The sequence below is a fragment of the Sinohyriopsis cumingii genome, chromosome 1, assembly GCF_028554795.1.
Source record: "Sinohyriopsis cumingii isolate HCF-2022 chromosome 1, ASM2855479v2, whole genome shotgun sequence".
In the NCBI taxonomy this organism is placed as follows: Eukaryota; Metazoa; Mollusca; class Bivalvia; order Unionida; family Unionidae; genus Sinohyriopsis; species Sinohyriopsis cumingii.
Window position 1 is genome coordinate 67,202,472 of NC_142961.1, and position 14,571 is coordinate 67,217,042.

At 33.8% G+C, this 14,571-nt stretch overlaps 1 protein-coding gene across 1 annotated transcript in view; it reads left to right on the top strand.

Moving 5' to 3' along the window:
* Positions 1–1,923: 1,923 nt before the first annotated feature.
* LOC149807050 (serine/threonine-protein kinase RIO1-like) overlaps positions 1,924–14,571 on the top strand; it is a 49,566-nt gene continuing 36,918 nt past the window's right edge. The window contains exons 1-5 of the mRNA XM_089961185.1: positions 1,924–2,169; positions 3,260–3,300; positions 4,872–5,011; positions 6,440–6,536; positions 8,947–9,010. Of these exons, the coding sequence (XP_089817311.1) occupies positions 2,078–2,169; positions 3,260–3,300; positions 4,872–5,011; positions 6,440–6,536; positions 8,947–9,010 (434 nt within the window). The 5' untranslated portion in view covers positions 1,924–2,077. The remainder of the gene's footprint in view (positions 2,170–3,259; positions 3,301–4,871; positions 5,012–6,439; positions 6,537–8,946; positions 9,011–14,571) is intronic.

A 14,571-nucleotide genomic window follows, 5' to 3' on the forward strand; every position in this document is an offset into this window, starting at 1 on the left:
TCTTTGTCTGATAAAGAGTTTGATTAGCTCGAAGTATTGAGAAACTGTTTTTAAATACGTCGTAACCAGTATTTCTGTCTGTGAACAAAAATGTTTAAAATGTTAATTTATATCTTTAGCACTATTTCTTTAACTTTGAGAGGACTAGGGGACATGCATTTAAGAGGAAGAGACAGACTGTTTATAAAGAAAGACAAGAAATTGCCCAGCCTCAATCGTTGAATTTCTTTACCGATTTTTTTTCTTGATATCTATTCTTTGTGAAATTTTACAGTTTATCAAAGAAAACCGTCCGATTAAAAAGAATAAGAAAAGATAAATTTGACAACAAATTCCGTATTGTGTAAAGAGTGTATATGGTAAGAAACATTCACAATAAAACACTCGAACTTCAACAGAAAAGTAATTAGTTTCTTTATGAACCTTAATACATGTAACGGTATACAATATTCCATCAAGTCTTGTATTGGCCTTAACGAAATCCCAACAAGAATTATAAACAATGACACGATTGCTTTGAATAGTCCATTTGCCTTTATTGCTAACCGGTCGATACCAAGTTGTATTATGCAAGACATATTGAATTAGCTAGGTTTCTACTTCTTTACAAAACATATAGTAAGGCTAATTAATACATGAAGTCGCTGCCTGTTAGAATTGTTACACGCAAGGGGTATCATGCTGAGCGTGGGTGTGGATAAAGTCAACTGATACTCCACTTTCCAAGGACCTCAAGACAACAATCGTTGTCAAGCGAATATTTTAAAATAATTTTTCCCTATCCATCTAATGATCACCCATCACGAAATGCTAATAATTTCACACCACTTACATGTTCTTGTTCCTTGTATTACTTTTGTAATACGCATTAGTAAGCATTTCCAAGTCGAATTAATACATCGTTCAGTGTAATACAAAACATGATACAAACACATAATACAAGTAATTATTCCTATCTTAAATGACTAAACATCTATACATTAGAATGTCCAAAGAATTCCCCATGTAAAGGAATTTTTTTTTAAGAAACTAATCAATGTTATTACAAAATTTCGTGAATACTGTAGATTATGACCTCTGCACATGTAAACTTGCTAATTACTCATGTTAAGAAATATCTTCCCAACGCCAGGTCCCTATAATCAACAAATCATCCCAGAGTCTAACAAAACTATAAACGGAGACGAAAATGTAAAAGCACATATCATAGGTTTATTACAGAATACTCAGTATTGTGTAAAATATTATAGAAAGATACGTTTTAAATTTATTTAATTCAGGGACAGATCCAGGAATATCAGTTTTTCGAGGAGGGTGGGAGCATAAGCAATTAGGCAAGAGGTCTGTGAGGGCCCAGGGGGGCGAAACCCCCAGAACTTCTTCACTTTAAGCGTTTCCAGAGCATAATTTAAACTAACTGTAAAGAAAACCTACTCTAGGAAATACAAAAAGTTGTTTGTATGGGAATTTAGGGACCCCACTAGGCCCCCACCCCTCGAGTGAAGATTGGTGTGTTGTTGTTGTTGTTGTTGATGTTATTGTTGGGCAGTTGCCACATCACCGATGCTGTGTCAAATGTTGGTAGCTCATTTAGATTTGTTGTAGTAGAAGTCGGTATGTTATATGTTGATCCTACCTATATAATAATAATAATAATAATAATAATAATAATAATAATAATAATAATAATAATAATATTATTATTATTATTATTATGCACGTCGTGAAACTACAAGCAAATATTATCATGCCCCTGTAATTATTATTATTATTACCTTGTTGTTGTTGTTCTTTGCCGTCTGGTGTTTGCCGGGTAAAATGTACTAGTATAAATGTGGCAACGCACATGCTCTACTCTGTTTCCGTGCTCTTGCTTTACTTAATGGAGTGTAAGAACAGAACAAACGCAGGGAACCAGACTATACATGCTCTTTATCACCTTGCGCATTGCAACCGGAAGCACGTTGTTTCGTCTTGAACAGTTGTGCAATTATTTGAAGACTATTTGAAACTGTAGCTCTTTAATCAATTACGAAAAGAAAATGGTTAGATCTACGTATAACGGTGTTGTTTAAACATGACAGAGATTGAGAGTGGGCAATTTGACGATGTAGATACTTCTGTCTCTTCTGAAAAGGAGTCCTTTTCGAGCACTGCTGCCAGTACTCTGTAAGTGTCCTATTAAGGATTTTTGGTATAGTTTTTGCACACTCGCGTTTATTTGTAATCCCTAAGGATTAAAAAACAAAATGCTTCAAGGATATACAAATGCTTAAAACTTGGCCAATTCATCCATCAGTGTATAGTTTCTTTGACGCCAATCGGTCTGTGTATGTGTGTGTGTTACTGTTCCATATATATCTAGTACATCAAAGCATCATGGCAGATGGGATAAATTAAGTCTTTAGCCATTGCCCCAGTGAAGCTACTATCATACAAAAGTTGTTTTCTGATAGCTGTAGCTTCTGCCTGCAGTTGAGTTACTTGTGCTTTCAGTCAGTCTGAACTAATAAGTTAAGATTAGATGGTTAGATGGTTCCATGGTCCTGATGATGTAGCCAGGCTCTAGAGAAGCATTCTATCCACAATCTCAGGCATTACCTGAAATGCACAGATATACTCCAGGGGACAAGAAAATGAATCTTCCTCTTGGTCAGGGGTGGGAAACGAGAGTTTCTTTCTCCATGATCTAGCTTTGCAGAGACAAGAATTGAATCTGTTGGGTCTAATGCCTGTTTTCCACCCAAACCTTGCTGACTTCGGCAGAGTTGTCATTATGGGCATTCCTGGTAATTTAATGGGTTCGTCCATAAATATTGCCTAAGCCGAATTAATTAACTCTCTTCTTAACAAGTTATAATTGTTAAGGTGATGTGGCTGTTAGGGGCGCTGCATCCAAACTATAGTCTGACTCTACAACCCCATTTGTTTGTACCTCCCCCCTACTGATTTCAAAAACGAGAACATTTAATGTGATAAAAAGTGCACAGAACAAAGTCAATTGAATCACTGATTTATAATTTCTAACCTGACTGTGACCAGAATGGCACTAATGCTGGCATCCCCTGCACCATTTCATGTTTAATGGACTTTCCATACTAACACGGCACCATATTAAGTACAGCTTGTGATTAATTAAAGTATATGGAATACAGTGCCATTTTTTGGGCCTCATTTCTGTGGGTATAGTGTGACATTCTATTGATGGAGTAACCTCACTTTATAGTCTTGTCTCACTGAAATCTTTTCCTCATTTCAGGGTAGAAGGATGGCACCCTTCTGGTCAGAACAAGGAAAAAGGTGATAGATGATTTCTGGGGCTAAGACCACTTGTGCCTGCTAAATAACTTCTGATAACAGGAGACCTTTATTTATACAGCCTATCTTGCTGTGCATTATATGCTAGTTGCTCGTAAAACTGAAATAATCAGATGGTTATTGATAGTTTCACAAAGCAATCTATACATTTATCATACCTGTTAGTCTATATGGTAACTCTTGGGTTGAAAGCATTTGTGCTTAGCTTAGTTTTTGAAAACTTGTTTTGCAAATGCATCATGAGAATTCTTAAACCATTTAGACACATGGGGTCACAGTGACCTTTATTTCATGCTTAAATTATCTGCATTTTGAGTTTAGCTTGTTTCTGAGATACTATTGCCCGCAGTGTCAAATATCTAGATATATAGATTGATGAGGAGGAAAAAGGATATTTCCTGCATTTTAAATTTAAATAAATTTGCACAAATTTGGGAGAAAAGAATAGTTTCAATTTAACATGCTAAATAAATGTTTTGATTTTTCCATACTAGGATTTATGACTATAGAAAAACAAGCAGAGCAGTGCTAAAGTGGTGATATTTTTATATTGTTAAACTGGCTATTTCTTTTATTTTGTTTTCATAATGTAAATGTAATTGATAAGATTGCAGAGTACAGTCAGGTGCTGAGACTTGAGGTATTGTGAAATATGTGGGAGTTATTGTGACAGATCGAATGGGATGATATTTCCATTGTTGAACGATAAGGGTGTATAGAAGGGCAAAGATGTGGACAAATCACTATTTTCCTATGTTTTGTTTTAATATTGATTTGCAGATGTATTTAGATATAATTAAAGATCACTAATTTGTTTGGATTTTTCATTGGAATTACAAAATGCTCAATGACTGGATTAAAATATTATTCTGGGATTATTGTAAATTCATTAAAGGAGTTTTGGGCAATGCCATTGTGATGCATCAAAACTGTTGGCACTTTAGCACATTCAGGACCTAAATTGCATTCGGAACACTTGATTCTTTTGGATTTGTATAGATCATATTTTGGATTTAACTCATAATACTGTATATTCTCTTCAGTTTTCATTTTATACCTTTGAGAATTAAATTAGTTTGTAAATTTTTGAAAATTTATTGGTTTTGCGTCTTTCTGTTACTTAGTTTAGGACTGTGGAGTTGTAACACTTTACTTTATTCATCAAGATGAATTAATTCCAATTATTATTGAGGTTTGCATTGTTCATGACCGCTTCAGTAGCCTAGTGGTTAGAGCATTCGCCTCTGATGTGGGAGGTCGTGGATTCGATCCCTGGCCTAGTCAGTAGCAAAGACTTATAAAAATGGTACTAACAGCTGCGGTGGGACATCATGTTACATTTCTGCAGCATGATGCCCCAATGATGGACATCGCTATAAATTGCCACACTGCAGACATCGTAGCAGTATGACTGAAAAATTGTTAAAGTTCTGTTAAAAATCCAGATCACACACACACTCACACATGCATTGTTCATTTTAGGTTATGTAAAATTTAATAAAAACTTGTAAAACATTTTATGGTATGCAATTTGCCTACATTTTATTTCAAAGGTGACGGAGATGAACCAAATGATGATCTATTAGATGATTATGAGGAAGAAGAGGATGAGGAAGAAGAGGAATTTGATTGGTCTGAGGAGACTGGCGACTTTACCAAGCGGTACAATGCAGTTACCTCCCATGGATATCAGGTAATTCGTGTGACTTGTACCTTTCACTTGTGAAAGTAATGACAGGAATGTCGTCATACACGATCTAGTTTATGGTAACCATTTTTCTACTTCAGTTCTCTGCATGGCTCTTAGCATGTGAGGCACAGCATTTCAAAACACTTTCCAATGTGGGTATGTGAGAAAGCTTGCCAGTAGCTTCTCGTGGGTCGGTGGTTCTTTCCGGGGTTCTTCCTCCACCATTAATACTGGCCGCCATGTATAGCCTGTCGTGTGCTGAAATATGGCGTTAAACCCTACAACAACAACACAACACATTCATGTTTCTGATCAATTTCATATTAAATGAACTTAAATGTTATGTTCTGTTTATTACTTTTAACAGATAATATGTTATTAAAAGCCCAACCCAGTATATTCAGTAATTTGACTTTATTTGTATTTGGATGCCTTATACATAACGGGTGTCTTGTTTGAGATCATGTAATGCATATAAAATAACGAGATGGGTTAATGTGATACAATTAATGAAGAGATAATTAATTATTGAGTTTGAAGTACAGATGCTAATTTATGCTTATTGCTATAATGAGATTTGTCCAGTAGACTAAAACTTGTACCCACCAGTCCCTGAGAATGGTGGTTGAAAAATTGACTCAGTAATTTGTCTGTTTATCATAGATTGATTTTAGTATTTAGGCTTGAATTTATTGTACTGTTTAACGAATGCCAGTTTTACAGGCTTATTTTGACCCTGAATTTTAAGGATTTTATATTTTTTTTTCTTGTTTTATTTTATATACCTTTTAAAATTTGTAATATATTTATCTGTAATCTTTACTCTTATAAGACTACATGTTTATGTAAATTTTGAACGGTTTATTTTCCATTGGTTTTTCAAACTTTTTTCTTTTAATTTTTTAGAACTTGCATTTTAATCAGCACTATATAGCCAGGATTGTGCTGGCATGCTAAACTTGCATACTGTACTTAGATCTTTAACTGTTCTCCTGCTTTTTGTTGCATCATTGTATGTCATGTTGTTGTGAATTTTCAATTTAACAGTTTTGACCAGTGAAATATTACAGAATTTAAAGAATCACTTAATTGATGTTTAAATCTAATGTTGCTAGCCATGTCTGTGATGGTAACATTTATGAATTTAGAACATTCTAATGGCAGTATTACCAAAGAAGATTGGCCAGAGAGTAAGTAAATCTTATATGGGAGTAATACACTTTTGATGCTGGTTTGTTCAGGATAGAAATATTGCTGTTATATATGATTATATTATGTAGGAGGCATATCTTTTCGTATTTCAGCTTGTGTAAGAGTAGCCAATTTCAACTTCCATATTCATAAAAGCTTCGATGTTTATATTTTGAATTAACATGTATTTATTTGAAATGAACATTATGGGCTTATTTGATTGCATGTAAATTGTTGCAGGCTAATACCAAGCAGCCCAATCAGCAGACCAAGATTGTCATCAGTCTCCAGCCCTCAGAGAAGGCTTTAGGGAAATATGCACAAAAGATAAATGTGGGTGAGTCTGTTGTTAAGAAGCCACTTTTTGCAGAAGCAAATTTAGTATTAGAAAAGACTATGATACGATGGCACATTATATTTTGGCCGCTGTGAAATCAAACAAGTTTCCTTTTATGTTAACTCTTTTTGTTATGTAACCTTCAGAGTTGTGTACATGATGTCTACCAGGAGAAGTGCCTCCTGTTCAACAATAGATTTATTTTGCTTGTATATAATAAAAAAAAAAAATATTTTGATATAGTTTGTACAATGAAAGTAAATTTAAATGTTATCAGCATTATTGATGGGGGATATTTTGGTTACCTTTATATAGACATTGCATTCATAAAATTGAAAGAACACGAGTCTATCAGCACTCAGACATGTCAGCATGTTGCTCTTAATCAAAGTTTACGATAATTTGATTATTTGTAGAGAGGAAAAGTTTTATTAAGATTGACTGGAATGGCCTGGCACTTTGACTGTCATTAGCATATTCATGTGAGAAAATGGTTCAAGTTGTATGCATGCCAAGATGCACGAGATTGCAAATGGTATGAATTTATGCACTGGGAGGTGCATGAGTACTCCCACAAATTAAATGACTGTAATGCATATAAGAATGCACTCTGCATAGTATAAAATATTTAACTTTTAAAATAAACAGCGTAGATGTGAATTTAAAAAAATTGAATACCAAAGGTACTTATATAATCAAAATACCTGTCCATTCCAAATTGTGTGTGTAGTTTGATGCAAATGGATGTTTAGAAATCATAGTTATATATAATAGATCAACATCTGTACTTGCTGCTTCTGCAATTAATGTTCTTTCAAGTGAGTGCTGGCACATATATACAGTGTGACTGGCAGAATAAGAATGTGTATGATAGAGTGGATTTTCTTGCCAAAATGAAGAATAATCATCCTAAAACAATGTTCGATGCCAGGTTAGGTGATATGCCAAGGAAGAAACCAAAATTTAATGCAAAGCTTAAGAAATGTTGACCATCATGTTACATATGGTTACAGCACAAAAGTGAGACATGAGGTTTGTTGTGTACTAGTTACAGAATTGTGGGATAAATAAACCTATATTGGAGATCAGTTTTAATTTTAGGACATAAACCCTTGCAACATGCTAAATTTTGATTTCAGTAGAGGTTAAATAGTGGAGCAAGAAGAGAGATATTTAAGTGTTGGGTAAATAATCAACAATGGTGATCCCCTTTTCATTTGTTTTTTCTAATCACACCATGTTTTGGTGAGAAGAGGGCGGGGAGTTGCCACCCTCAGATAAAATCCTGACTCTGCTCTGCTCTGTGCATTCTTAATATGAACCTCACAATCTGTCCATCTCATGCACACACAACATATGCACAGCAGTATGTACTTTTTAAAACCTCATGGATACTCAACCAGAAGGTTAGATTGTCATCATATCAGCCAGCCTCTAATTTTCATATCTAGTTTCATCATGGGGATATTATTTTATAAAAGTGACTAGTGTACCAGGCTAACAGTGATTTAAAGGATAATATACATGATGAAAAGTTGTTGTTTGAAACTAGTTAGATTTCTTGATAAATGGCATATTTTGTGCACACTAAATGTGTTAGAATTATGCAAAGCATTTTAGTTTTGAGCATTTATATGTTGGCATATTGATCCTGCTGTAAGCACAGACATTGCTTTATGATGAAACATTAATTAATGTAAACTAGCTGTTGATATTCTATGCACAGTTGAAATGATTGGACCCGAGTTTTATAATGTAATACACTATGAATCAGTCTTAGAAAGTAGTTTTTATACATTCTAAAAGTTATGATTTAGGGTCCTGATGATTTAGACACTCATATTTCAAGTTTGTGTTTTGCAGTTTTCAATAAAATACCCAATCTAATTAAAAAGATACACAAATTAGAATTTGGGAGTAAATTACCAAGCTTATTAAATTAATATTTTGAGTTTTTTAGTGTGCATACATGTGATGTTTTATGGTATTAATACATACATTTTACTTTAGTAGCATCATTGCAGATGTCTTCTTTTTTTAGCTTTGCATTTTGAATATATATATTGGTATCCGAAGCTATTCGCATGAAAGCTTTCCTCAGTTCTTACAAATTATGCTGGCCACAAGACTTCCTTGGTTTGAAAGAATGATGGCAGATGCTGACCACATGCCCTCATGAAATAGAATATTTATACATTGATGACTTTTGTGTCTTGAGTGAACTGGGAATGTCTTGATGCATTGGTTACCTAGAGAATTTGATCGGATGCTCTTCAAGAATTATTCCTTGAATGATTTTAAACTGAGAATAAAGAAACAGGACTTGTACCAGATAGAAGTCTATAAAAAACACTTTTCATTCAGTGCATTGTGATACTGCATTATGTTCTATTAATTTTACTTTTTTAAGACAGATATGAAGGACCCGCAAGATCAGGTCTGGCCAATTACACCAAACAGACAGAAGCAAACAGGTAATGCATACATCTTTCCACGACAGTGTTTACAACTTTAAAATAGCTGAATATTATCATATAATTTTCAAGCATTGCAGAATAGCAAGATAAAGTTGTATGACAGTCATGTGCTCTGTTTGGAAAAATATTGTTTTCTAAAATTTTGTCAACCATTGGCATGGCATACATGTAATTTAGCCTGTCCAAAATTTTGGGGACTAATTTTAAGGACTTTATCTTTTATTTTTTACCATTAAAATATACTTACATTATCTCAATATTGTATGTTTTATATTATTAGCAGGGTGTTGCTCATATTCAGGAGGGGTTTATCTTCCTAAAGAATTAGCAATTATTTTTTACATTTGCCTAAGCCCCCACCCCAAATGTATTTTTGTTTTTGGTCGCCTGACTGCCCATGTTTGTCACTGCTGACCAAAGTACTTTTTTCTCAGTGGTAACAAAAATCATATTAAATATATATATTGTTTTAGAAAAACACAACCATTGGAACTGGAAACAATTTTTTCTTTGAACTTGTTACTGCATAGTTTTTTATCCTGTATAATGAGGATTGTGCTGATTTGCCCTTAAATCACATACATACATACATACATACATACATACATACATACATACATACATACATACATACATAACATACATACATACATACATACATAGTGCTGTTAAAGTGTTGGAACTTATAAAATTTTTGCATCATTTGCTGTATAATAAGAATGGCATTCAAAGTGAGACACTTTAGTCCATTGAATATTTGTCCAGGTATAAATTTTAAATGAGCTGCTTTACCTTTGGCTAGACAGAATTACCTTAATATTGGCTGTTCATTAACGTTGGTGTTCTTTGGGGGAAATCCAGGTTTGAATATGCAGTTCTTAAACTAGAAAAGAACCCAGCTGTTTACAGATATATTACTCAGCTGTCTACAGAGGATGATTTGAAGATCCAACTCATTGTGTACCTCATACGTTTGTGGTACACGCTGATGAGAAAGAAAGATCTGTCTGATGTAGTCTTACCTTGAATCTTCAGATTTATGCAATATTTTGTCCAGCTGTCCAAGAAAAGGACCCATACCATCTTGGGGGGTAGGGCCCTTCTTATTACATCACTACAACATTTACATAAAGTTTCTTAAAATCACAGCAGTAAATTCATGCAGGTAGTTCTCTAAGATACCTTATTTTTCAATTAGTATCACATGTTCTTATACAGTAGAAGAATTTCTGCAACAAAGAGATATTAGAATTGAAATAAGTGCCTATTATATTAGAATTGAAATAATGCCTATTCAACACAGATACATTGGTATTGAAATAACAATGCCTACTCAAAACATACATTGGTTTTGAAATAACAATGTCTATTCAACACATGTACATTGGAATTGAAATAACAATGCCTACTCAACACATACATTGGTATTGAAATAACAATGCCTATTCAACACATACATTGGAATTGAAATAACAATGTCTATTCAACACAGATACATTGGTATTGAAATAACAATCCCTTTTCAACACATATGCATTGGAATTGAAATAACAATGCCTACTCAACACAGATACATTGGAAATTGAAATAATGCCTACTCAACACAGATACATTGGTATTGAAATAACAATCCCTTTTCAACACATATGCATTGGAATTGAAATAACAATGCCTACTCAACACAGATACATTGGAAATTGAAATAATGCCTACTCAACACAGATACATTGGTATTGAAATAACAATGCCTACTCAACACATATGCATTGGAATTGAAATAACAATGCCTACTCAACACAGATACATTGGAAATTGAAATAATGCCTACTCAACACACATACATTGGTATTGAAATAACAATGCCTATTCAACACATATGCATTGGAAGTTAAATAACAATGCCTACTCAACACATACATTGGAATTGAAATAATAATGCCTACTCAACATAGTTATATTGGAATTGAAATAACAGTACCTATACTACACAGATCGATTACAATTGAAACAACAATGCCTACACAGGTTTGAATTGAAACAACAATGCCTACACAGATTTGAATTGAAACAACAATGCCTACCCAGCGTTAAACCCCACAACAACAACAACAACACAGCATTGATAATGGGGGTCCATGTGAAGGCTCTGGTCTTTTTGTTATTGGATAATTTTTACTCTGCATAATAGCCATGATTATATACTGATTTGTTGTTAAACCATTTGCATACATATATAAATAATGACAAACACTGTAAATATGTGTTGACGTATGACTTTGTGTTAAAGTGTTTGAAAGTTGTATATTTTCTACATCAGTCATTGTATTAAACTTAGGACTCGGGAAGGGCTTATTCACTGTGGAGTAGTCACCGGTAGATCAAATTTAGACTTTTTTAAATATAATTTTCATATCTAAATAATCAGAGTACCCTGCATATATTTTTTAAAAATTGCTTTCCCTTGGTACCTTCTTTATCTAAACAGAACAGTCCTTTAACATATATACCAGATTATTCTTTACTGAACATTTGCATCAATATATTCTAAGATTCCGCTATTCACATTAAGCCTAAAGTTGAATCAGAATGCCATTCCAATTGAGATGCTTCATTTCAATGAATATTTGCATATTTATAAATTTTAAATGAGTGACTTTGTTTTCCGCAATATAAAATTACCTTAATATTGACTGTTCATTAATATTGGTGTGCTTTGAGTGAAATCTGGGTTTGAATGCAGTTTTTAAACTAGAAAAAAAAAACCCATCTGTTTACAAATCTGTTGTTACTCAACTATCTACAGAGGATGATTTGAAGATCCAACTCATTGTGTGCCTCATACGTTTGTGGTACACGCTGATGAGAAAGAAAGATCTGTCTGATGTAGTCTTACCCTGAATCTTCAGATTCATGCAGTATTTTGTCCAGCTGTCCAAGAAAAGGGACCCATATGGAACTACATAAATTGAGCTCATGGTGGTCTTTGCACTTTCAGTGGGTCCTTTCTATTGTTTGATTGCTTATTCCAGCATTTCCCAAACTTACAACATCTGTAATGGCTGTAAATCTTTGGACATGAAGCAATATATATTTCCTTGTCCGAAGACATAGGCATGTAAAAAATATAACTTTCGGTGACCCGACAATTATTAAACTGTTATAAAGTACTATGATTGATTTTGTTATTATTTTGCATGTGCATATTTTCTGATTTCACCAACACGAAATCAAAAAAAGGTAAATACAGACTTCATAATTCGTGGGCCAGTTGAGTTTACAAGCTGAACTATAATCTACAGTACTTACACAGTGCAAAACATGCATAACGCCAATTAAATCCTTAGCTTCTCGTGGGTTGGTGGTTCTTCCTGGGGTTTTCCAGGGTTCTTCCTCCACCAATTATACTGGCCACCATGTATAGCCTATCTTGTGCTGAAAAATGGCGTTAAACCCTACAACAACAACAACAACTTAAATCCTTATTTATTCCAAACAGATTAGATTGTTTTATTCATTGTTTCGACCAATTCACATTCTTCCAGATAATATTTCAGCTAGTCCTTAATAGCTGTTTCATTTATGTTGAATCACACGCTCACAGGTTTTTCATTTTCAATGATACAAGCGGTCCTACAAATGGAGGTATTATTTTTAAAGGGTCTGCAAGTTTAATTGTATAAGGCATATAACCAACATAATTTACATGTTCACAAAGAATGGTAATAATAAAGGCTAAAATTCTCATATAGATCAACTAAGATCAACATCAATCAGTTTTAGTTTTCTGTTTTGGTTGAACAAACATAACTTTCCACACAGTGTAAAGCGTGATGTTTCGGCATCTCCTATGTTGATAGTTGGTGAATTTGTCTTTCGTTTTACAACAGCAGTACAGGCCAGTTAATCATTAAAACCCTGAAACTGGCTTGTGTTAAGAGGGAATTTTGACCGGCAACTATACCATTTCATTGATATGTAATTGCCTTTTGTTCCATAATATTAGCATGATTACCATAGTTTTCTAAAACGGGGTATAAGGCATACCTATGAACTTTTCAAACGCCAAGTAAGGAGACTGAATTAAAAAAAATAGAGATTGGGACCTAAAGTCTGGAATTTTTTTGTGGCATTTTTAAAGCCTTGTTTTTACCAAATATTGATGGATCTTCCTGGTCCAATATGCATGAAATTTGCAAAAAAGACATGCCATTACTCCCTGTGACACATCTTATTTTCCCCCAGGATGTGCCATATTTTCATATTCTGGTCAGTTGTAGTCAAACTGCACAATTGCTAAAGATTAGTCTTAAATAACCAAGCAAGAAAGCCAGCAAGACTAATTCAAAGTTAATCCTTATTGATGCAACTATTTTGTGAAAATGACTGGCCCTCCGTCGTAATTCAAAGAGACCATGTTCTACACCATTGTGCAAGCACCAGCAATTTATTGGTAAATAAAGGATTCCCAGTTTTACTGAAATAAAGGTACCTAAATAGACAGTCTCGTGGTATTTTCCCTTTGTTGTATATCCGACCTTATTCCCTTATTGGCAGCTCATAAAGCATTTAGTATTGTTTACTATAAAACATGTATTCTGAATCAGTTTTTTGAGGATACATTTGCTGCACGGTATGTATTTTCATTACTTTTAATTTAAAGATAGTAATTAACATTGGTATATACAGTATAAAAATTCAGGTATTCACTTGTGTAAATTTCTTTCATGGGAATGGCACTATAGCACATGGAGTTACAGCATTCGTAGTGATCAGTCTTGGGATTTAAATTGTGGACGATTTTATTGTTGTGTTTGGACTAACAGTTTATTAAATACAAATTTACACTATAAATTTAACAAAACTGGTAAACATTTGTACAGCCTCATTTTTAAATGTGATTTTGGAATGTCTGTTATTTGTTCTAACACTTGAGGAGAGCAATTAAATCTTGTAGATTGATTTTATTAGCTCCAGGAGAACTTGGATCTCATCCATTCATTCAGATTTTCAAAAGTTACATATGATTGTGTAAGTAATGCTGACTGGTGACAACTGAATTTTACTATCCATATGACTATTTCAATTATGCAGTCTACTAGTTTGACAGGACTAGCCTCAGGCTTGCAGACTACCGCTAGTTAGGAGCCCTGTTTCTTCCTGTTCAGCCACGGTATTCAGCTTAAATGTTTAGTCCACGTTACTGTGTGCCAAATATTTGTACATGTGTATGCTAAGATTCCAGTCAACTGTATAAGCAGAAAGCATAATGAGAATGCCTTTGAAAGTGGGACATTTTGTTCCACTAACTTTTTCAAGTAGAAATTTTAAATTGGGGGCTTTACATTTGGCTGCAGAGAATTAACTTGATATTGGCTGTTCATGAACGTTGAAAGTACAGTTCATAAGAAAGAAAGAAAAGCTTTTTCACAGATGTATTGATTTGGGTTGTTCCATTGAAACTGGCATGGTACTTGAAGAAGAAAAGCATCCCAGGGTGCTCTGATTATTGAAGGAGTTCATATAATAATGATACAGAACTTTAAATTGCATACTGAAAT